The sequence below is a fragment of the Schistosoma mansoni genome, chromosome 6 (assembly GCF_000237925.1).
Source record: "Schistosoma mansoni strain Puerto Rico chromosome 6, complete genome".
NCBI lineage: Eukaryota > Metazoa > Platyhelminthes > Trematoda > Strigeidida > Schistosomatidae > Schistosoma > Schistosoma mansoni.
Window position 1 is genome coordinate 623,207 of NC_031500.1, and position 24,092 is coordinate 647,298.

Below are 24,092 nucleotides of genomic sequence, written 5' to 3' on the forward strand. Positions count from 1 at the left end.
CCCCCCCCCCACTTTTTTGGACCGGACACAGGGCAATTCGGAGGGCTTTTTTCCTAAATTTCCGGGGCCAATTCAAATTTTGGAGGCCCCCCAGTGAAATTCCGGGTTGGGTTTTCCAGTAGGAGCTTTTCCAATTTTGGTAGGTGGTTTAAAAAAAATCCATCCCCTCCGCTATATATTAATCGGAATTCAACAAAGTAAATTAATGGTGCTTTTTAGGAAACGCTTAAAATTTCTTTTGGGATCCCAAAAATAAAAAACAAGGGAACATAAATTTATGGGAAGTAGAACAAGCGTGGTGCTGTGGTTAAAACTTAGGGGGGAATCTACTTAGCGGTTAATAACACTGTATCAGCCTACCTGTCCGGGACGTATCGCAAGAGCGAACAAAACTACATTAAAAACTGACATCAGTTCATAATGAAAACGCTAACATTCATTTCCTATCCGCACTCTCAACCCGGAACCATTCATCTGTAGTAACTTACTTCTATGACGAGAACGTGATTGGTATAATGGAAACAAATATTATTATAATCAATTGTACTAGTGATTGTTTTACTGTACCTGTTTGTTTAAGCGTACAAAAACACATACATTCTTCCGTCGTCTGTGACCTTGCACGAACTCGCATACGCTCGGTAGTTCCGCTCGCAAACTTGGGCAGGATCTCGGTATTCTTTCGATACCATGAGATCGCCAACAAATATATCTTATTACATCCATCAACTGCCTTCTGGTTTTTGACTTACGGAGGGATCCAACCCAATATCTGGCATGTAATCTTCTTGTAGTGGTGATCATGGTCAATTGCGACTCCACACCAACTAATAACTCTATTTTAAGCTTAAAAATTGGTCGAACATTTTCAAGATTCCGTCATCATCAAATTTTGATCTCGCTTTCAGTTTCCTATTGTTACTTTGTTTCTCTTTTATCTTTCGTCAAAAGTCCATGGATGTTATTCTGTGAGTCTTAAAAGATACCAAACTATTTCACAAGTTGTGTAATAGAGGAGAAACAATACTGAAATCAAAATTTATCTAATATATTCTAATATATCATACAACAAGTGTAGCAGAAGCCTCTCTGCATCAGTAGGCCTCAGAATACACAAGGGAAAAAGCAAGATTGTCAAGTACAACACAGAGAACATTAACCTAATCACAATTGATGGAGAAACTCTGAAAGAGGTGGCAACATTCACATACCTCAATAGCATCATCAATGAACAAGGAGGATCTGATGCAGATGTAAAGGCAAGGATTGGCAAAGCAAGAATAGCATTCCTACAATTGAAGAAAATATGGAACTCAAAACAACTATCTGTCAACCAATATCAAAGTAACAATCTTCAATACGAACATCAACACAATTAGTTCTACTGTATGGAGAACTACAACAACCATAATCAAAACAGCACTAGTATTTATAAACAATTTTCTACATAAGATACTCAATGTCTGTTGACAGCCTACTGTGAGAGAAAACAAACTAACTTGTATCTGAAGAGGAGATCAGGAAAAGACGTTTGAAGTGGAATGGACGCACATTGAGGAAATCATCAAACTGCATCACGAGGCAGTCGCTAACATGGAATCCTGAATGGAAACGGAGAAGAGGAAGGCTGAAAAACACTCCGCATTGAGAATCGGAAGTAGACATGAAAAGGATAAATAGCAACTGGATACATTTGAAAAGGATTACCCAAGATAGAGTTGGGTGGAGAATGGTGGTGAGTGGTGGTCTATGCTCCTCGACGAGGGGTAACAGGAGTAAGTAAATAGAATAAACTTTATTTAAGGATTCACAACCTAACAAATCAAAGATGAATTGAATTTTTTAATCATTTATTAAGATAAAGTTATCAAAACTCTGACTAGTGTAACCAATTGTTTTATTCGTGTTCAAATCAACCATGAGCATCAATGTCACTACTTATGATTCACTAAGGGTAGACCTTAGGAACCAAGGATCTTTTATCAAATACTGATGGTCACATTGATGGTTGTGTTTGTAGAACGTGATCCGATGGTGTTAGGTTGTAGAGAATCGAGGTATTAGCGAATAAGTCCCCTATGTCCCTTATACATGGATTGGATATGATGGCTAATGATTGAAGGACAGTTTTGAATTTCTACTCAATAGCAAGGTGAATTTTTATTCTTTTTGATTTATGCTTTCTAATAGTTCTTTATGTAACATCGACAGTTTGTAACGATAATGGTAAAAGTCTAATATTCGAAATACCATCTGCAAGTCAAATTGAGGGAAAGTAGTATCCTTCTTCCAAGAAAGATTTCACTCAGGAAATGCTTCACACTAACGATCATCATGTAAAAAGTGACTTTGATTAAGAATAATGTCATAAGGGTAGCCCAATTATTGCACACTGGAACATTAACATCATGAAACAGGCGAAATTGTTACAAGGACTGTGACACGTCATACATTATGGTTTACAATTATGGAGAAACTTAGAGATCCTGTTAGTGACAAATAAACTTAATTGATCATCAAAAATCAAAGGTGGTAGAGTTAAAATTTATAGACGGATCGCCTCTCGATGAATCACACTACCAATGAGATCTATATTTTTGTCATGTCATGAAATATCGAGGATAGATGACAACTGTTGAACTGCCTCTGACTAGAAAGTCTACATATTTATGCAAGGATCAGATCAACAATCGATGTATTCATGAACTAGTATCTGAATGTAAAGTTGTTATGATAAAATAACGTTTCAGGGATATCTCTAATGAACACTAATTTCTGAGTAAAGAACAATATCTGTATCCTCTCGTTGATAGTTACTGGTTTTACTAGTTAGGGTCAAGAGACAAGAAATCTATATCAAGAAGAGTTTACAATCATTAAAAAGTCATTCATAATGAAATTTAAAAAGTTTGATGATTTTGCTTTGTAGATGAATTGATAATATATATGGGAAGATTCAAACAAACAATACTAATTAAATTTAAACTTCACCCCATTGCACAAGCTAGTGGCTATCAGGACTCAGTGGCCGAGTGGATAACGCGATGGTGTTTGAAGTGAAAGGTATTGGGTTCGAGTCCCAGGGTGAATATCAACTCTGAGATGCAGATACATGCAGGTAGTGACGAGTCCCAAATAGGATGGAACGCGCGTCAAACTGCATTCCACTGCTAGCCACTATCCATCTTTGCTTACCATGCTTGTGAATTAAGGCTTTATCGAGGCAATACACACAGGATGTACATATGCCAATTAGAGACTGACCAGTTGCAGTTCTAAACATCAATGGGAAGATTCAAACAAACAATACTAAATGAATTTGAATTGATAATAGTTTAGCCTGAAATTGATTACTCATGAATGGAATAAATAGATATTCCTTATTTAATGAATAAACTGACTGTAAGGATGGCTTGTTGGCAAACTCAAGGAAGCCTCAAGAAGCCCAGAAAGAGCCAAAAACATTCCATCCAATCATCACTAGAGGTCCTGAGTTCGAATCTCGCTAGGCGGGGTCGTGGATGCGTACTGCTGAGGAGTCCCATAATAGGTCGAAATGGCCATCCAATACTTCCAGGTTTTCCATGGTGGTCCAGTTTTAATTGACTCATGATTTCAACTATATACAATCGAATGTGTTTGAATACAAAATTACAGAATCTCTTAGTAAATACCAAGAACCATACAGTAAATACTTCATTTGCAAAATGTCAATCAATCCTCTCAAACTTGATTGCTCCTTCGTTTCTATACCAATCATTCTCTGATCTCGTTTTCTTTTCTTCGATCTTCTTAACCTTCTGCCGCCAGAAATTTCACTTTTGACTGATGATACATACTTGTAATATCCTAATGAGAATTATGAATGGTAACTTTTGGGATCCATTTATGGACCATTAAGATGCATATATTTCCTATTGTATAATTGTTAAGTAGCTAAACTATTCATATTCGTATCCCTCTTATTATACGCTTCGTTTTGACCCATATATTATTGTACGATTTACCATTCTTGAGTTATGTCCAGTCAATCAATTACTGTCTGCCACATTCACAGCCACTTCTGGCCAGATCTCTTACAAATGTTATTTTCTATTTTATGATACGATGTGGTCTGTTTGTTTGGTATATAAACCCAGTATGTTTGAGAATAATGATTCATATTGCAGAGGCTGAGATTGGTGTTGTGGAGTTAACAGACAGGACTAGGTGGGAAGCAGGATCGATAGAGACTGTAGACTACTCTTACGGGTTTTATGCTCCATTGATCTGGTCGATAATTCACTGTTTCTCTGATTGATGCGTCACAAGATATAACAATACTACTTATATCTGTTAACATCAGTAGAACATATCACAGTAGTAGTTTTGATGAATTCACTTAGTATTGTTTGTTTGAATCTTCCCATTGATGTTTAGGACTGCAACTGGTCAGTCTCTAATTGGCATTTATGCATACTGTGCATATTGCCTCGATAAAGCCTTAATTCACAAGCATGGTAAGCAAAGATGGATAGTGGCTAGCAGTGGAATCCAGTTTGACGCGCGTCTCGTCCTATTTGGGACTCGTCAGCTGAATGTACCTGCACCTCAGACTTGTTGATGTTCACTCTGAGACTCGAAGCTAGTACCTTTCACTTCAAACGCCATCGCGTTATCCACTTAGCTACTGAGTCCTTGATGGACTACCAATCCATCCTCGTTTATCTTGTAAGATCATCAACGTTGATGATCTATGTCGAAATGATTTGAGGCCTACTCGAGTTAGACGGGGACGGTGTGACGAACCAGATAACTTCGAAGTCACACCTCGCGACCAGCACCTTACGTGGATTGCCCCCATAGACGTAACAAGGGGCCATGGATGCTATGGAGACTGTACAACACAAAGGACGTTATTACAAGAATATATTAGTTAAGGTACAACCACGAAAGTACAGAAGCGAAAGTACAACCACTGCCGCGTGGGCCAGTCCATGGTGTATGATTGATTGATGCGCGTTGACTATCCTTGACCTTGACAGGCATCGATGATCTGTTCGATATTCAGTGACATTTCACTGACCCTACAATCTGTAATACTTTAATGGATTTCGATTTGTGATATCATCATTTTCATAATTGAAAAAACTCACTTATTTACAAGTTCTGTTCATCAAATGAAACACCCAGTCTGTAATAAAAATCTTGAATAATGAATATGAATTTAGAGTAATATCGATCGATATTTTATAATGAGCTTAGTAACTAACTGTAACTGACTGACTGACTGATTGATTGATTGATTGATGAGTCACCTCAAATTCATCCATCTCTTATGACATAGATACATGTTTATTTTTGTTTAACTAAAATATTCACTAATCAATTGTCAATGGTCAAAGTGAATTGTTATTACCAGTAGCAACAACAACAACAACAAAAGACTCTTGATTTATTAGGTCATATTGTTATTTAAAGGTTTGTTATAAATGCTTAAGTTAAAATATACTAGTCAATAAGAGACTGATCAATTGAAGTCCTAAACATCAATGGGATGATTCAAACATACAATACGAGGTGACTTTAAACTCCACAAGCAAGTGGTTATCAGGACTCAGTAGTTGGATGGATAACGTGATGGCGTTTGAAGAGAATGGTACTGGGTTCGAGTCTCAGAGTGAATATCAACTCTGAGATGCAGGTACATCCAGCTAACGAGTCTCAAATAGGACTAAACGTGCATCCTGGATTCCACTGCTTGCCACTATCCATCTTCGCTTAAACTCAGTATGTTTGAAAGATAAGGATTCATACCGCAGAGGCTGTTCTGGACTTAACTGGTTGGCAACATATATAAGCGAACAATATTGTTTTCGATTAGATCCTCATCAGGCTTTACTCTAATATACAGTAATATTTATATGCATATACGAGATTATTAAACCAATCAAGGCAGTTTATGAGTCAATGATAACAGTGGAATAGATTACATAACAAATAATAATAATAAGTGAAAAGTACAGATTGGTAGTGTGATGATAGATGTACTAGTTGTGACAAGAATAAAAAAAGGTTTGTATCTATGTTTCATAGTGGGAATGAGGTCAATGATTAGAAAAATATAGACACTGAAATAACATTCATAGAAATTATAAGATTACGTAATAAGAAGTGTTCAGATAATTGGAAGCGAATATTAGAAAAATTATAAGTAAATAATTGATAGGGGGGTGAAGAAAAATAAACGAAGAAAGAGTATGGAAAATAAGATTATTTATTAAGGCCAAGGGAGGGATAAGGGTGTTACAAATTTCTTATGAACACAAAGACTTGGGTTGTTGGATCGAATTCCTATAGCTTCTGCTATGTGTAGGAGACGAGATCGAACCCCATAAGGAAAAGTAGTAGGAATACGATAAATAACTTTAAAAGACTGGTTTCTGTCAACTTCATGACCGCTATCAATCAAGTGTGAAAGAATCGAGCTCCGTATCGACTTGACCACACCTTTTCCTAACCACGAAGGGAGGTGTTCACTAACTCTTTGGTTCAATTGTCTGGTAGTTCGCCCAATATAGCTTTCTCCACAGGAGCAGCTGAATTTATCGATACACATAGAATTGGCATAACCAGGCAACTTATCCTTTAGTTGGGGAATCACCATAGATCGTGTCGAGTAAGAAAGAAAGAGGTCGGCAGCAATAAACGTTCTCTTAACTGCTTTAGTCAGTCTATCCCGTAGTACATCATCAGCTAAATCGCCGTTGAATTGTAGTTTCAGGAAGAGTGGTTTCTTCGCAGCTGTTGATATCTTTACTTTCTTATTTGTTGAATGTAAATGTTTCTTCAGGAATCCTAGTGGATAACCCCTTTCAATCAACATATTATGAATAACCTCTAACTCATTGTTGATAGAATCGACTGAGCAAATCTTCCTAGCTCTATTTGCCAGACATTTGACTAAGTTCCTTTTATAGTAGATAGGTACGAAGTTTAAGAAGTGTGTGTACTGGCTAGATGAAGAGCTTTTCCTAAACACACTTCTACTGATGGAGCCGTTCGCTTTTTTTATTAACAATACGTATATGCATATAAATATTACTGTATATTAGAGTAAAGCCTGATGAGGATCTAATCGAAAACAATATTGTTCGCTTATATATGTCATTCTTCTCATGTCTGTCTCTATTTTTCGGCGTAATGTGTTCTTTGGTCTTCCTCTTTTCCTTTGACCTTCAGGATTTCAAATGATGAGGGCTTGTCTTGTGACGCAGTTGAGTGATTTCCTCAATGTGTCCTGTAATAAGAAAAACAAATTCGCATTAGTAACATCGTATGTAATGATTGTTTTTAATACCGTTACACTTTATCATTCACTATTCCCTTTACATCAAAATATGAACCAACAGTTGACTATAAACTCAGCAAATGTAAGTATAATTATTACATTGACGTAATCCAAAAATTCATTTCAGGCAGATTACATTAGCCTTTAGGCAAGCTATGTAATACCCGTATATTGATTAACAGATTATAGACAGATAGGTTTAGTGATTTATAACCTGTTACGTAAACTTATGTCTTCATTATAAGGGTTGTAAATGAGTAGGAATTTGTATATTGACAATAATTGTATAATATGTCTAACTACAATCTATTTGCCTGAAAATTACATTAATGGAAGGAAGTTAAAGCATAAATGAATTCAGAAATCGATTTAACCTAGACCACTGTTAGAAACCTAGAAGTACTGAAAAAACTGTCTCGTCGTAGTATTGGACTCCTCAACAGTGCACATCCATATGAGAGACTCGAATCTAGGACCTTTGGTTTTGCGCACGATTACCTAACCTGTAGACCACTAAGCTGGCATCCAACGGTGTTAATTTCTAACTTCAATCGATCCATTGTTTGCGATGAAGGTACATCCAGCTGACGAGTCCCAAATAGGACGAAACGCACATCCCGGATTCCACTGCTAGTCACTATCCATATTTGCTCATTTTGCAATAAGTTTCCCTCCTTTTTTGTGCTTGAGCTGCGTTTTTCAATTTTAAAAATATATCTGTTGTACCAGTACACCACGTTCTTCCTTCAAAGGAATTTACCGGTTCTGACTGTTGTGTTGTTGTTTCAGATTGCTCTTACTTCCAAGTGAACGCTAATATATAATGTTCTACAAAACAATGATTTGAAATTACAACGTTATGTAATATGTATTTCACTCATTCGTTGACAGAACTCAATAATTGATACTATAAATAATTAAATATTCAATATGCACAGCCTTACAGACGACAGATTAGACTTGGATTCAGTTACGATGCCTATCTTATACAGTATATCAAATTCAATATGTTAATAAGTTGACTGGAATCAGCCTATTATGGGCATTAGTTAGCATTGAAAATCTTAACCAACTTATTACATGGAACAATCAATGTCAAAATTTATTTTTCTGTGTATAATTGTCTAAAAAACATGATTTGACTTGTTTCACTGGCCATTCGTTGCAGCGTTCTCACGTGAGACCGAAGGTTCAAGGTTCGAATCCCGCATGTGGGATTGTGGATGTGCACTGTTCAGTAGTCGTATACTGGGATGAAACGGCTGTTCAGTGCTTCCAGGTTTTCGATGCTGGTCTAACATCAATCGATTCCTCATCTCAATCAAAAACTTAACAATCTTCACAACCTCATACTGATAAAAATAATAATTTGATAGGAAACTTTCGAAGGTATACCTATTAACTTAGTTACCATGTAAATTTTTAACAGGATATTTAGGTCTTGTGGTAAGCTCTTAACATTTAGACCAGTGGATTGGAATCCAATGGTTTACATTTAAAAATTCAGTCAATTCATGAGATTGTGCAATCATCATCCAATTATATTGATAGGTAACTGTCTCACTGAAAACATGACTGATATCCACTGGTAATGATTTGTCACTATAATTGAGGGAATTATCTCTGAAAATTACTCATCAGTGACCCTTATGGTATGGTCGTGGGTGTTCAGTGATGAGAAGACTCATACCAGTGTGAAATAAATGCCCAATTCTTCCTGGTCTCAGTCCATGATATTAACTTACTTACTTACGCCTGTTACTCCCAATGGAGCATAGACTGTCGAAAAACATTCCCCAACCCATTCTGTCCTCGGCATTCCTTTCTTCTTCTATCCAGTTGTTGTTCATTCTTCTCATGTCTATCTCCATTTCTCGGCGTAATGTGTTCTTCATTCTTCCTCTTATCATTTGGCATCCAGGATTCCAAGTGAGAACTTGCCCTGTGATACAGTTGGGTGCTCTCCTCAATGTGTGTCCTATCCACTTCCAGCGCTTCTTCCCGATTTCTTCCTCCACTGGAATTCGATTTGTTCTCTCTCACAGTAGGTTGTTGCTGATAGTGTCTGGACAACGGATCCGAAGTATTTCGCGTAGACAGCTATTAATAAACACCTGTATCTTCTGGATGATGTCTTTCGTAGTTCTCCACGTCTCCACCCCATACAGTAGAACTGTCTTGACATTTGTATTGAAAATTCTGATCTTGGTGTTGGTTGACAGATAGTTGTTTTGAGTTCCAGATGTTCTTGAGTTGTAAATATGCTGCTCTTGCTTTGCCGATCCGCCTGTAGCTTCTCCGGGGGCTACTGCCGGTTCCAAGCCCGGATAAAGGAGGAGGGTTGGGAATGGGGTTAGCGACTCCATCCCATAGAAAACCAACTAGCTAAAAAAAACGCTAACCGGAAAAAATTATGATATTAACTATGAAATAGTGAATCATGTTAGGCGCAGCACATATGTATTACCGCTTTCAATCAAGGTGGTTACTCAACAGTTAAGGAAAATGATCACAGTTACAGCTCTTCACACATGACAACTATGATAGTAGAGTCCTAGTTTTAGGATATAGAAAATGTACCTTTTTTTCTCATTGGTTAACTCCTGGTGAATTATAACAAAGGATAAGTTATACGTCACGTTGATAGCAAGTAACCTTGAATGACCTTGAGAGTGTATACTACAAGTTACCAATAAAGATACAGGAAAAACAATATAACTGGTAACAAAAGTAATAAGATTTAGCTATGAACAGAGGTTATTTATAATGTGTAATGACTGTTAAGAATCCTATTTACTTACAACTGTTAGTACCTCATACCTTGGCAACTGAACAAATCATACATATTCTCATTCTATAGCAAAACAACCCAATTGAGGTAATTTTATCGACAGGAACTTTTTAATTATTACATTGTACTAAGTTCAAATGGTTCAAATGGTTTTGGACGGAATAGAAAAAGCTCTCGCTTAACGGGCTTCTGTATCTAGTAGCAGTGGATCATCAATACCTCCAGGCAGGAACTAAGGTATATTATCGATAAAAGAGGAAAAAGGAAAAAAGTTGGTAAATCATCGTAAGATATTAACTTTAGTCCTTATGAATGTGTCAAGTTTTATCTTAAAGAACTCTTGGGAAGTCGCTTGGACAAGCTCAGCTGGCAACGAATTCCAGCATTTGATTACTCTTAAGGAGTAGAAGGTATGTCTACAGTCTGTTCCGCTGTGTTATGTCTCCAGTTTCTAGGTGTTTGATCAGACCAAATTTGTATGGCTAAAGTATGGGAACTAACCAATCAGGCTTAAGATAGTTATCTCAAAGCGATGCAGCATAGTTCAAAAAGAAATATTATCTGTTGATCAGATCTTTGATATTTATCAAGATGTGGAAGCAAAAACGTATATGCATCATAAAGTGCCGTTTAAGAAACTACTTTATGACTGTCGATTTGAAAAATATCAATCAATTGTCTTAGACTTGATTGTTCCTTCGCTTCCATACTAATCATTCTCTGCTCTCGTTCTCTTTTCTTTGATCTTCTTGACCTTCTACCACCAGAAATTTTCACTTGCTATTGATAATAAATACTACTTATATTTATCAACATCAGTAGCATACACCACACTTCTACTGTGAGCTATATTTGATGAACGATAAAATAAAATCATAAGGTTTTTTTTGGAAATTTCAGTATTTTCATAGTTGAAAGCATGAGTCAATTGAAGCTAGACCACCATGGAAAACCTGGAAACACTGGACGGCCGTTTCGTCTTATTGTGGGATTCCTCAGCTGTGCGCATCTACGATCCCGCCTCGCGAGATTCGAACCCAGTTCTAGTGAGAAGCAGTGACTAGTGGACTTTAGCCGAGTCTATTGTGAGATAGTAACTCACTCAAAAAAATGGTGGATGGTTCTACAATTTCGTAGATTGTTTGAAGTTAGACATTAACACCGTTGGATGCCGGCCAGCTCAATGGTCTAGAGGTTAAGCATTCTCAGGCAAGATCGGCAGGTCCTCTGCTCGAATCTTGCAAGGCGGGATCGTGGATGTGCACTGCCGGGTGATCCCACAATAGGATGAAATGGCCGTCCAGTACTTCCAGGTTTTCCATTGTGGTCTAGCTTCAATCGACTCATGCTTTCAACTATGAAGATAAAATAAAACTGAAGAGTTGTTTTCATGTTTCAGTTTAACTAATCCTTTCACAAGAAAATCGACTGTCAAGTTGATGCCCATAGTTTAAATTTATCTCATATTTAGATAATTGATATTTTAATAAATGGGTATCGTTATGAACCTGACACTGAACCTAACGTAATAGACAGTTTAAATCTTGAGAATACCGATGATTGTTTAAGAAATTAGCGTAGAACAAAATTGACATTTAAACTCTGATATAACTTGCATCTTTAAAGATTTAATTAACCTTGAAGGTTATTAAATTCGATTGAACATCTGATGACGTTTTGTAATCTATGCTTTAAAGCCCTGAAATACACAGTTACTCCTAATTCTGTCAAATGTTCATGTACCATCCACTTTTCAACTTTTATTAGTGTCTAAGGTGTTTATTAACTTATTGACGTTTTAATAAGCTGCTTTTTTTCTCAACCTATTCTGTAAGTATTCATTGTTGATATCATCAGTCAGTCAGCTACAACGTAGGACCAGGAACATATATGCATCAGTCCAAGTTGCCATAACTCGTTAGCACAACAAAATGAACACTGAATTTATGGAAGTAGTTAATTTAATGGTTGTATTGTAAAAAGAATGATTTTATGTAAGGATATAGTATAGGAAGGAAGACATATATGAAGAAATTTAAATCTAACGGTTTAAGGGAATATAAAAAGTGTATACACCTACGCCATTGTGATCGATTCTGAGACATGTCACAGCACATAGTCTCCAATCATTGATTATAATAGTCACACGGACCCTAACCAATTAGTCTCCATCTACCAACATGGCTCAGATTAGAAGTTAGTGACTTCAAACACTGATGCAACGTTTTGGTTTGGCCACCCCTAACTCTCTTCCAACCATCGCCAATACTAGTCAGCATAGCGCGTCGTGGTAATCGGTGTTCAGGCATATGTAACACGTGGCCTAACCATCTCAGTCGATGAAGATTCATGACCTCATCAACTGATTTACCATCATTCCCTAATACCCTGTATCTAACCTTACTATTACTAACTCGGTTATCCCAGCAGATGCGAGCAATATTTCTAAGACATCTGTGTTCAAATCCTAGTAACTTACGAGTATCTCCTACTCTTAATGGCCATGTTTCACAGCCGTAAAGTAGAACAGAGCGAACTGCTGCACAGTATACTCGTCCCTTAATTGATAGACGGATATCTCGTCTTCGCCACAGGTGACGTAAGTTGGCAAAAGCTAAACGATCCTTTTGAATAGGTTCTGAAATTTCGTCAGATATCAACCCATTAGGGCTGATCAGACTTCCAAGATAAATTGAGTTGTCGACGCGTCCGACTACTTCACTCCCTATCCTTAGTTCAGGTGTTGAAGCAGGACAGTCCTGGAGTAACATCATCAGATAAGTTCAGTTATATTGTAGTGTCTGGTACTATGTCAAACCCATATAGGTTGTTTTAACCTCTAGAAAGATAAATTTATTCATTCTTCTCAAGCCCCATATTTGACCTAATTAATTATTCACTTATTAACCTTATGTGTTTTATATGGGCGTATGTGTTGTTTGGTTACCCTACTCATTACGTGTATGTAATTCATTCTTATCAGTCTATAAATAACAGATCATTCTTGATCAAATCGAGTTAGTTCATTCGCCTTCTCAACTCCGCTTTGCTTCCCCGATTCCAATTCTGAGTATCTGTTTGGATAAACGAATGCTTGAAATGAATCCATTCACTGAAACTTGTATTTAGCCTCTTATTACCACCGTCACATGAACGGAGTTAGCCCAGGTAATATATAGAGTTAAATGGAAGATATATGTTCATAGCATATTCATACGTTTATCCAAATCGGAGCCAGATCAACTGGCCATTAAAATATCATTAAACTGGCTTAGAATATCTAAAAACACTATCATTTCTATTAATTATCAGAAGGGGTTTTTGTGGAGATTTAGTATTTTTGATAGTTGAAAGCGTGAGTCATTTGAAGCTAGACCACCATGGAAAACCTGGAAACACTGGACGGCCGTTTCGTCCTATCACGGCACTCCTCAGCAGTGCGCATCCATGAACCCGCACTCGTGAGATTCGAACCCAGGACCCACCAGTCTCGCTCCAGAGCACTTAACCTCTAGATCACTGAGCTGGCCGGTATCCAACGGTGTTAATGTCTAACTTCAACTGATCCACGAAGTTGAGCAACCATTCACCAATTGTCTTCAGTGAGTTCCTATCTCACGACAGATGTGGTTTGAACGAAACGGCCGTCCAGTGTTTCCAGGTTTTCCATGGTGGTGTAGCTTCAATTGACTCACGCTTTCAACTATCGTTTCTACTATAACAGTCTCAAAAATAATGAGCCATTTCATATGACATTACAAAACTTCTATTATTTATGCATTATGATCTTCACCTTTAATTTAGGATATTGGGATACGCCTAGTTTATTCAGAAAACAAAAGGTAGGACTCTGTTATTTTTATCAGTTAAATCAATGAAAAGATAGTGAAGTTTAAAGCAATTTTCATAATTGATAGCATGAGCCAATTGAAGCTAGACCACCAAGGAAAACCTGGAAGCATTGGATGGCCGTTTCGTCTTATTGTAGGACTCCTCAGCTGTGCTCATCCACGACCTCGCCCCGCAAGATTCGAACCCAGGGCCTACTAGTCTCGCGCCAGAGCACTTAATCAATAGACAATTTGTAGAAATTCATGTTTGATACATGTGGAACAAAGATATTTCAAAGGAAAAGAGAGAAATTGCATATTCAAAATTTGGATACTGATTCAATAAACTAATATTCTGACCTTTACTCATTTTTGTCAAGATATACCTATGCTAACAAAACATATATAGATGTATATCGAGAATAAATGGAATGTTATTAGCAGTAGGATACATAACGTGCGTTTCATCCTGTTTGAAACTCATCATTACTTGGAGTGGATGTGCACTCTGAGACTTCAGTTCAGCACCCTTCACTTCAAACTCCATTGCGTTATTCACTTAACAACTGGGTTCAGATAGCTACTCAATTGGGCTAATTCACTGATAGGCATTTGATTTTTTTAATCGAAGAAACCATCACTTCACTTGTCTCTATGCCACGTCCGAGGATGCTAAACTCCACAAAATAATAATCGGCATATATAAGCAAAAACACTAAATGAAGTGAGACTGTGGAAACTTGAAATGATTCTTATCATTTATTGACTAAGTCCTCCAAGTAGCCTTTTGAAATATGTTTTCATGTCTCTTTCAAAAACTGCTCTATGTCGGTTAGTTAGTGTCATAGAGCCTGGGAATCGAGACACTACAGGTCATCGATGAACAATCAGTTGAGTGGAATTCGTCACTATACATCAACTTCATTGACTATGAGAAGGCGTTTGACAGTGTGAACCGGAGAACATTATGGGAACTTCTTCGACACTACGGAGTTCCTCAGAAGATTGTCAACATTGTTCAAAACTCATACCACGGACTACAGTGCAAAGTGGTGCATGGAGGACAGCTGACAGATGCATTTCCAGTAGGGACAGGAGTCAGACAAGGCTGTCTACTCTCCCCCTTCCTCTTTCTTCTGGTGATTGACTGGATTATGAAGACTTCGACAACTGAGGAGAAGCACGGAATACAATGGACAACTCAGAATCGGTTAGAGGATTTGGACTTCGCAGATGACCTAGCCCTCCTATTTCATACACACGAACAAATACAGACGAAGACAGCAAATGTAGCAGCAATAGGCCTCAACATGCACAAAGCAAGATTCTCAAATACAACACGGAGAACACCAACCCAATCACTCTTGATGGCGAAACTCTGGAAGAGGTGGAAACATCCACGTACTCGGGAAGCATCATCGATAAACAAGGAGGATCGGATGCAGATGTAAAAGCGAGGATTGGCAAAACAAGGATAGCATTTCTACAATTAAAGAAGATATGGAAATCCAAACAAGTCTCAACTAATTTCAAAGTGAGAATCTTCAATACGAATGTTAAGGTAGTTCTACTGTGTGGAGGTGAAACGTGGAGAACTACTACATCCATCGTCAAGAAGGTACAAGTATTTACAAACAGTTGTCTACGACAAATACTCAACATTCACTGGCCGGATACCATCAACAACAGCCTACTGTGGGAGAAGGCAAACCAGCTTCCATCTGAAGAGGAAATTAGGAAGAGACGTTGGAAGTGGATCAAACATACATTAAAGAAATCACCAAACTGCATCACAAGGCAAGCCCTAACTTGGAATCCTGAAAGGAAGCTGAAAGGAAGCGGAAAAGAGGAAGACCAAAGAACACATTACACCAGAAAATAGAAGCAGATATGAAAACTGGAAAGTATTGCTTACGACAGGGTTGGATGGAGAATACTGATGGGCGGCCTATGCTCCTCCACGAAGGGTAACAGGCGTAACAGGCGTAAGTAAGTAATCGATCCAATCGTAGAACTGACCAATAAGATTATCTAAACTATACAGTATGATGAATTCAAATTCAGAGTAGAATGCTGGTGAGCGGCCTATGCTCCTTCACCAGGGCTAACAGGTGTAAGTAAGCAATTCCTATCCACCAATAAACAGTACAACCAACACTTAGAAATAAATATATATTTATAGAATAGTAAACGAATTATTATTAGTTAATATGAAGATGAATGAAAAAGTGAAACAAACAAACAAACAAAACAAACGAATATCATTTTATAACAAACAATAAACAAGTTCAATATTCAATAATTTATTCAATATTTCAATGAAATGAAGAAACCACAGAATGAACACTTCGATGCATCTGTACGCCGAAAAATATACACACATAGAGAATGTTTACGTTTATTCTAATGAGTGAAGATGTAATTGCCTTTCGTTTTTTTTTCTTCTTCTTCTTCTTCAGTGTTCCAAGGTACCATTTAGTTACTAATCGACATCTCTGAAGGAATAGATGTGTTTCATTCCATTTTGAAATGGGTAAAACTGAAAAATACTCAACCTGTGAACTGAATTTTAACTACTACTATTATTATTAGTAGTACTACTACTATTAATGATAAATTCAAAACTATGAGAATAATGTACAATTTGAAAAAATAAACACTTGTGTTTTTGTTTTTTTCTGTAAACATAAATTTAAAACAAAATTCTGGCGGTAAATTTGAATAACAGAACAATCAATAAGTGATGATAATGAATAAGATATACAAATAAAGAATAAAAATGCATATGCTATCAAGCAAACCATAAACTCATTATACATATAAACATACATATATCACTATGCGTACACGTAATGTAATGTAATGAGATGTGAACAAGAGGGAATGAATATTGAAGTGTGCATGTGTGAGTGTGTATATGGATGTGGATGTGTAAAATCTGGACAACTATTTTCAAATGATGTTGATAGTTTTACTGATTATCCTAGTTATAGAACTTTACTGTAAATAACAAAATCTTGATGGAACAAAGAAGGTGTTAGTCAATAATGAAAGAGTTGAGATCATGAATCAATTAAAGTTAGATCATGATCTCATGATCTCAACTCTAAAAAAAATTACTAAAATCTCTACCAAACTCCCTTCTGATAACAATGAAAGAGATGGAGAGAGAGAGAGAGAGAGTAAGAGCATAATGACTACATAACTTTTGTAACTTATGACATAACAATATGAGAATGAACCTTTCCATAAACAACTTATTATTATCATATTGGATCAAGTCAAGTGGGTGATAATCTTAACAGAACAATGAATGAATAAAAAAAAGGGATCATTGATCCATGAATCAAGCTTAAACATCATAAACAATGATGTAATACATTTAATGTCCTGTTGTACTGCCTGATATCATGGATGTATTCATTAGATCATTCATATTTGTACTACTATTACTGCTATGATTATTATTATTATTAGATCGTTTATTAATTCGATCTTTTTCTGAATCTGGTAAATTTGGTTTATTATATTTTAACCAAGGAAGATGTTCATTGAAAATCTAAAAAAAAATACAAAAAAAATATTGAATTTTGAAGAAATTCAATCAAGATTATGATCATATATTCAGATAACCCGATAGCGTTTGAAGCGAAAGGTACTGGGTTCGAGTCTCAGAGTGAACATCAACAAGTCTGAGATGCAGGCACATCCAGCTGACAAGTCCCAAATAGGATGAAACGCGCGTCAAACTGGATTCCACTGCTAGCCACTATCTATCTTTGCTTACAACATTTTGTTAAGTTCTCTATTTGATTAACGTAGAATATGATATATACAACTAATGGTACTAGAACGTATAAAATCTACACACTCTAATGTCTAATGATTCTAATCCTAATAAGTCTGGAGAAAACATTATCTCCCAATTCTGTGACTTCTCTGGAGGTACATTTCCAGAATACAACTATTCAAGATGCTTTTTATCGATAGTCAAACATTCTATAGATAATCTACAATCATAACACCAATTCAATTAAACAATATACAAAATTTCATCAAAAACATGATATCCTGAGTCAGGCTACCCACAATTCCATTTTAAAAATAATGTATGAATTCAACAATCAACAATTCAACCTCAAGTTCTAGGTCATGGATACGCACCTTTGAGGAGTCCTATATTAGGACGAAATGACCATTTACTGTTTTTAAGTTTTCAATGATAGTTTAACGTTGATCAGTTCATGATTTCCATCAAAATTCATTCCGATAAGTCAGGTTCATTTGTTTCACGGTCGTCAGTATACTTTAGTTTTACGTGAAGAGAGTTGGTATATTTATAAAAATTTAGAGTAACCCTATTAAGCAAGTTAGTAGGCGAATTCTTCAAAACAAAAAACATATTTTATGGGTAGGCAAATGATTAAACCTTTAATGCTTGCTCATTTAATAAGCATTAGGCACAACAAACTGACTAGAGAATGAAACCCTTTTTCTTCAAGGTATTTATTTTATCCAACCTAGTTTGTCACCTTTAGTAATACGCTCTATAAAGAACCTGACATTTTACGTGTACAATTAAATGGACCATAAAAATTCGACTCGATGATTAAGATGTTAGTTCCACAGTGATTGATTACTGATTAACCGACGAATATCATGAATGTCAAGTCCTTGTTAAAGCTGATCGAATTCTATCGATCAACTTACATGATATCCGCTAGTCTAAGAGATTCGACATTATATACACTATGTTGAGATGCTAGATGGTCGGTTGTTACATTACAAATATATCCATTCATTTTAAAACTTATCTGAGAAAAAGCTAGTCTACATACTTACTGACGCCTGTTACCCCTCGGGGAGGAGCATAGGCCGCCCACCAGCATTCTCCACCCAACTCTGTCCTGGACAATCTCTTCCAGTTCTTTCCAGTTGTCATTCATCTTTTTCATATCTGCTTATTCCTTCAACTCCCAGGGCAGAGTTTAAATGGTCTGAATTATTTTTTCTGGTTAGCGTTCTTTTAGCGAGTTAGTTTTTCTACAGGATGGAGTCGCTAACCTCATGCCCAACCCTCCTCCTTTACCCGGGCTTGGAACCGGCAGTAACTCTAAAAGAGCTGCAAGTGGAGTTTACACAGTATAGAATAAAGTTGGGAAACGATACAGTGAGTCAATTAAAAGTCACCAAATAAGGTCATGTTGTGCCAAACAAGAATTTCGCAAATGGTAAGTGCATGTTATTAGTTTCCACACTTAGTAGCCGCCAGTTGGGAGCTTGCGTATCGATAATTTGTGTTTCTCAGTAACAGAGTCAGATAGTATGCTTCATAATAGAAAAACGTCAATATCAAATGTAAATAGATTGTTTTGGCGCCCAACTTTGAGACTTCCAAACAGTGGCTCAAACATGACGCTATCATTATCGTCATCATCATCCCGCTTTTCACTCTTAATATATAATAGTTGAACTTTACAAGTCAAAGCTTTTCACTTCAAAATCATTCATTTAAACAACAAAAAAAAGAGAAGAAAAGAAACATTCTCCTACTTTTACATCACCACCTGCTGGATTATGTTTCACATTAGCAAGTGATCCAACTTTTGGTGAAGCTTTCTCTTTGAAATCTAATTTTTCAATAGGTATCTGAGGATAAACCGAAAAACAAAATGGAGAACATGGATCACAATCACACTTAATTAATTAAACAATCAATCAATCGGTAAACTAATCGATAATACTTGATTAGAGTAAATCAATCAATAAACGAATGTTTATAACTTAGATTTGTGTGTATATAAATGTATATATAAATGTGTATATTGCCTTGCTTGTAAACAGAAGATGATGACAGGAGTTTGTTAATTAGATCATCTTTAAAATAACAATAATGACGTATGTTGTCAAGGATACATGTACACAAGAACAAAACATGTTGTAAACAGTAAATGATTTTAATGTAAAGATTCATTGTCATTAAAAAAGGTGACAAGATGATGTATTAATAATCATTAACGTTTTAAATGTACTACCTATTAAGTACAATATACATCGATTATATGGTGTTTATTTGAATTAACGGTACATATTAATTTGATGTTAAGAAGTGACTTATAACTAAAATTGCGGAGGAGGGTCTTGTGGAGATTGTAGTAATTTTAATAGTTGAATTCATGAGTCAATTCAAGCTGGATCACCATTGAAAACCTGGAAGCACTGGATGGTCATTCCATCCTAGTATGGGAATCCTCAGAACTGCGCATGCACGACCCCGCACGCGGGAATCAAACCCAGGACCTTCGGTCTCGCATGTGAACACTTAGCTTTTAAACCACTAAGCTGGCATCCAACGATGTTAATGTCTAACTTCAATTGATCCACGATATTGCTCAACCATTTATATTATTGTTTGAAATAGATTCATGTCTGTACCCGACACGAATTGGACCCCATTGGTCACAGCTTCTCACTAGAACTCCAAGAAATCCATCTTGAAGCCAGTCACTAGCGAGCACATGACTATTATTATTAGAATGGAGGTTTGTGGAGATTGTAATGATTTTAATAGTTGAATTCATCAGTTCAGTGCTTCCAAGTTTTTAATGGTGGTCTAGCTTACATTCACTTATGAATTCAACTAATAAAATCACTTATGACTAAGTCAAGAAACGTCAGTAATTTAATGGTAGAAAAGATTTGTAGCTCACATATATGATCTATGCGGAGTTTTGCTCTGTGAGCTGAAAGATTTGATCGTGGAACAATATCTCATCAGAAGAACATTGACAGCCCCATACAACTCAGTGAATAAAACTTCAAATAAATCAGTAATTTAATCTTTGAATCAATAGAAAATTGTAAATATATGATTAGTATAATACTGTTTAAAACCAGAAGAACACTAGACAATATTATCCGAATCTTTGACAGTATCCACTCAATAGTCATCCAAAGTGAAGTCAGTCACTCAGTCGACGACTCAACTATGAGGTAAAAACTTCCGAAGCTATTTCGGTTTTGTTATTTTCGTATTACTCAAGTCCCAAGTTTTTATATAAACCGTAAATTGTCACTATAACATTTTCCATTCATAAACTAGAACTGATTATTTGCGTACTCAGTACTGTTTTTCCCATCATAAATGTTGTTGTGTCCGTGTTAGTACTGTTACCCGATAGATCTGTTGCGTGGTCTGATCTTGTATGTATATAAATAAATGATCTTAGACTGTTGATCATTGGTCTTGTGTTCTTCCTCTTCATTCGGAACAAGATAGTATTGGGCCAACCGTCAAGCATAGAGTATCAGTCTCTCTTGTCCTTGTTGTGTATTGGTTGCTTAAGGTCATCTACGAGTATGGATCGATTGTAGGACATAGCAACAATGTGGAAACTGGTACATATGTACATAGACTCAAGTAGCCATACCCCTTTAGTACACAGAGATGAAATGGTTAGGGCGAATCCCAGAGTTGTAGAGGTAGTAATAGTATTAGAAGTAATAGAAAAAAACAAGCATCGATGATTCGAAAAAGTATAACTTAGTGAAATAATAATAAATTACGAGGGATTCATATGCTTATAATCTGGAGGAAGCCAAAGGATGAATGCACCTGAGACACCGTAAAAGATTTTGAGCAATGTCATTCAATGTCTCTAAACACTAAACCACAACCAGGTAATCTACATTTATTAACATGGTTCAGTCTAATTATGACTTCATGGTCTAATGAAATGTTCTGGTTTGGCCACCACTAACTTTCTTACAAGCTACTCCTACACCAGACAACATCCTGTATCGAGGTAGGTGGTGGTTAGATACATGCAAAATATGTCCCAACCACATCAGTTGATGAAGATTTGCTACTTTTTCAATAGATTTGGTATGCTTATCTAGTACTCTATTCTTAACCCAGTTATTGATTACTCGGTGGTCCAAAATACACGAGGAATCCTTAGAAGACACCTTTGATCAAGTACTAGTAACCTACAAGTATCTATTACTTTTAAAGGCCATGTTTCACACCCATGAAGTAGAACGAAGAGAACTTCTGCGCTGTACACTCATCCTTTATTTGGCAGATGGGTATCTCATCTATGTCATAAGTGAAACAAGCTGCCAGCTTCCAACCAAGCTTTCTGAATCCATGCCGAGATTTTGTCAGACAGTAACCTAAAAGAGCTGATGAGACTTCCTAAATGAGTAAAGTGATCGACGCGCTAAACTACTTCACTTCCTATCATTAACTCAGACGTCGACCCAGGCCAGTCCTTGAGCAACATTCTGCCTTTGGAGGGTGAGAATCGTGTCCCAGAAATGTTTGGATTGTTGTTTACAGTGGTCGAAATTCTCTGCATTTTGTCAGAGTCTTCACCAAAAAGAACTATATCATCTGCGTATTCTAAGTCAACAAGTGAATCTCGTGAAATCTACATTGTTAACATTTCAATCTTCAGCTTTAGTATATTTGAACTGTGGTTAAAAAGTGTAATCCAAAGAACATTTAGTTGAATGTATCTATATCCCAGTATTATTGATGTTTACAGAGACTTGAACTAATTGCTAATCGCTTTGAACGCCAAGGCGTTATTCACTGAATCCAAATAACTAACAACTTATTCAATGTATATCATACTCACTCCTAAAAGTTCGTCTTATTTTGCTGGTAATATTTAAGATTAAATTTTCAACTGCTCTGTTGGCATACGTACATTTAGAATTGATGACGTTTCTAAAGCGAAAGGTTCGAATTTTAGAGTGAACATTTATATTAAGATACAAATGAACCCAACTGATGAGTCTCACATAGGTCGACATGAGAGCTTTATATTCCAATACTAGCCATAATGCTTCTGTTCTGTAAAAACATGTGACAGAGTGGTTATATCAAGACAATCTATTTACTGGTTTTTATATGTCAACAATGACTGTTCGAAATTCGGCCATTAATATCAACAACAGGATGTTTCAAATCCTCAGGAATTCGTAACTTTATTTATGTTGTAGTCCGAGTACCATTCATTGTTATCAATGTCTGTATGACATCCAATATGGTTGAACTACTAAGGATCAAGAAACACTGAAAGGTTTCCTTCAAGCTCGAGACTCCTCAGCAGAGTACACTAAAGATATAAAAGACAGAGTAGAACGTTTGACCTGCAGGTTTTACAACCAGTAAATATAATCCTATAATAATTGAACTGAAACCTAATATTCTACATCTTTGACGAACTGTTAATTTGCATCATAATGCAATCACCATCCAATAACAGAACATTCATTACTTTCACAATTTCAACATTGATCATAGATCCTATCGGACCTTTGCCAATTCATGCATAACATAGTCATTCATTCATCCATTTATTTATTCATTCACTTACCTTTTTATCACCTCCACCAGGAATATGTTTGATATTTTGAAATGATCGAACTTTCGATTGTGTATTAGATGAAAAATCAAGTTTTTGATCGATAATTTGTAGATTTCCTCCACCTTTATAGTAGAAAGATAAAAGCAATAGAGTTGTGTAAAACATACATTTACAGATACATTTTTATTTCAAAAAAATATTTTTTGGTTAAAATATACTACTGAATTCATGAATCGACCTAGAATAAATAACCAGTAAACATCAGGAAGCATTGAATATTTGCTTTCTTCCTTGTACGAGTTGACGATGTTCATTGTTCAATCATCTTGGAGGTGAAAGAGTTACCTATCGATGATGATTGTGAAATAGAATGAATTAACTGAATTTAGAAACAGAAACTAGTTTATCCCATCTAACAGGTTAGATGGTTAGGCACTTGCAGAGGGATCTAGACGTTCTGATTTCTATTTCCAGTGGGGTGGCGGGTGCATACTGTCTAGGTGGCCCATATAAGGGCAAAACTGCTGTTTAAGGCTTCCTGGTTTTGAAATAATTGTAAAGCTTGAGTCGATTCGTGATCTTAATAACATTCAATAATCTACACGATCCTTTCAAGACTGGAAAAAGTACTCAGCTTTAAAATTCACCAATGGACTTTGTATGAAATTTTTTGATTTGATGTTACCTATATAGAGTCATAAATTCACTTAGTATTGTTTGTTTGAATCTTCTCCATTGATGTTTTTGGACTGCAACTGGTCAGT

At 36.3% G+C, this 24,092-nt stretch overlaps 1 protein-coding gene across 1 annotated transcript in view; it reads right to left on the reverse strand.

The window, feature by feature from the left end:
• Positions 1-16,129: 16,129 nt before the first annotated feature.
• The window catches only part of Smp_162230 (putative microtubule-associated protein tau), a 54,366-nt gene continuing 46,403 nt past the window's right edge, over positions 16,130-24,092 (reverse strand). Inside the window, exons 6-8 of the mRNA XM_018797870.1 lie at positions 23,338-23,450; positions 19,505-19,600; positions 16,130-17,510 (exon numbers count right to left, since the gene is read on the reverse strand). Coding sequence (XP_018652869.1) covers positions 17,334-17,510; positions 19,505-19,600; positions 23,338-23,450 — 386 coding nt within the window. The 3' untranslated portion in view covers positions 16,130-17,333. The remainder of the gene's footprint in view (positions 17,511-19,504; positions 19,601-23,337; positions 23,451-24,092) is intronic.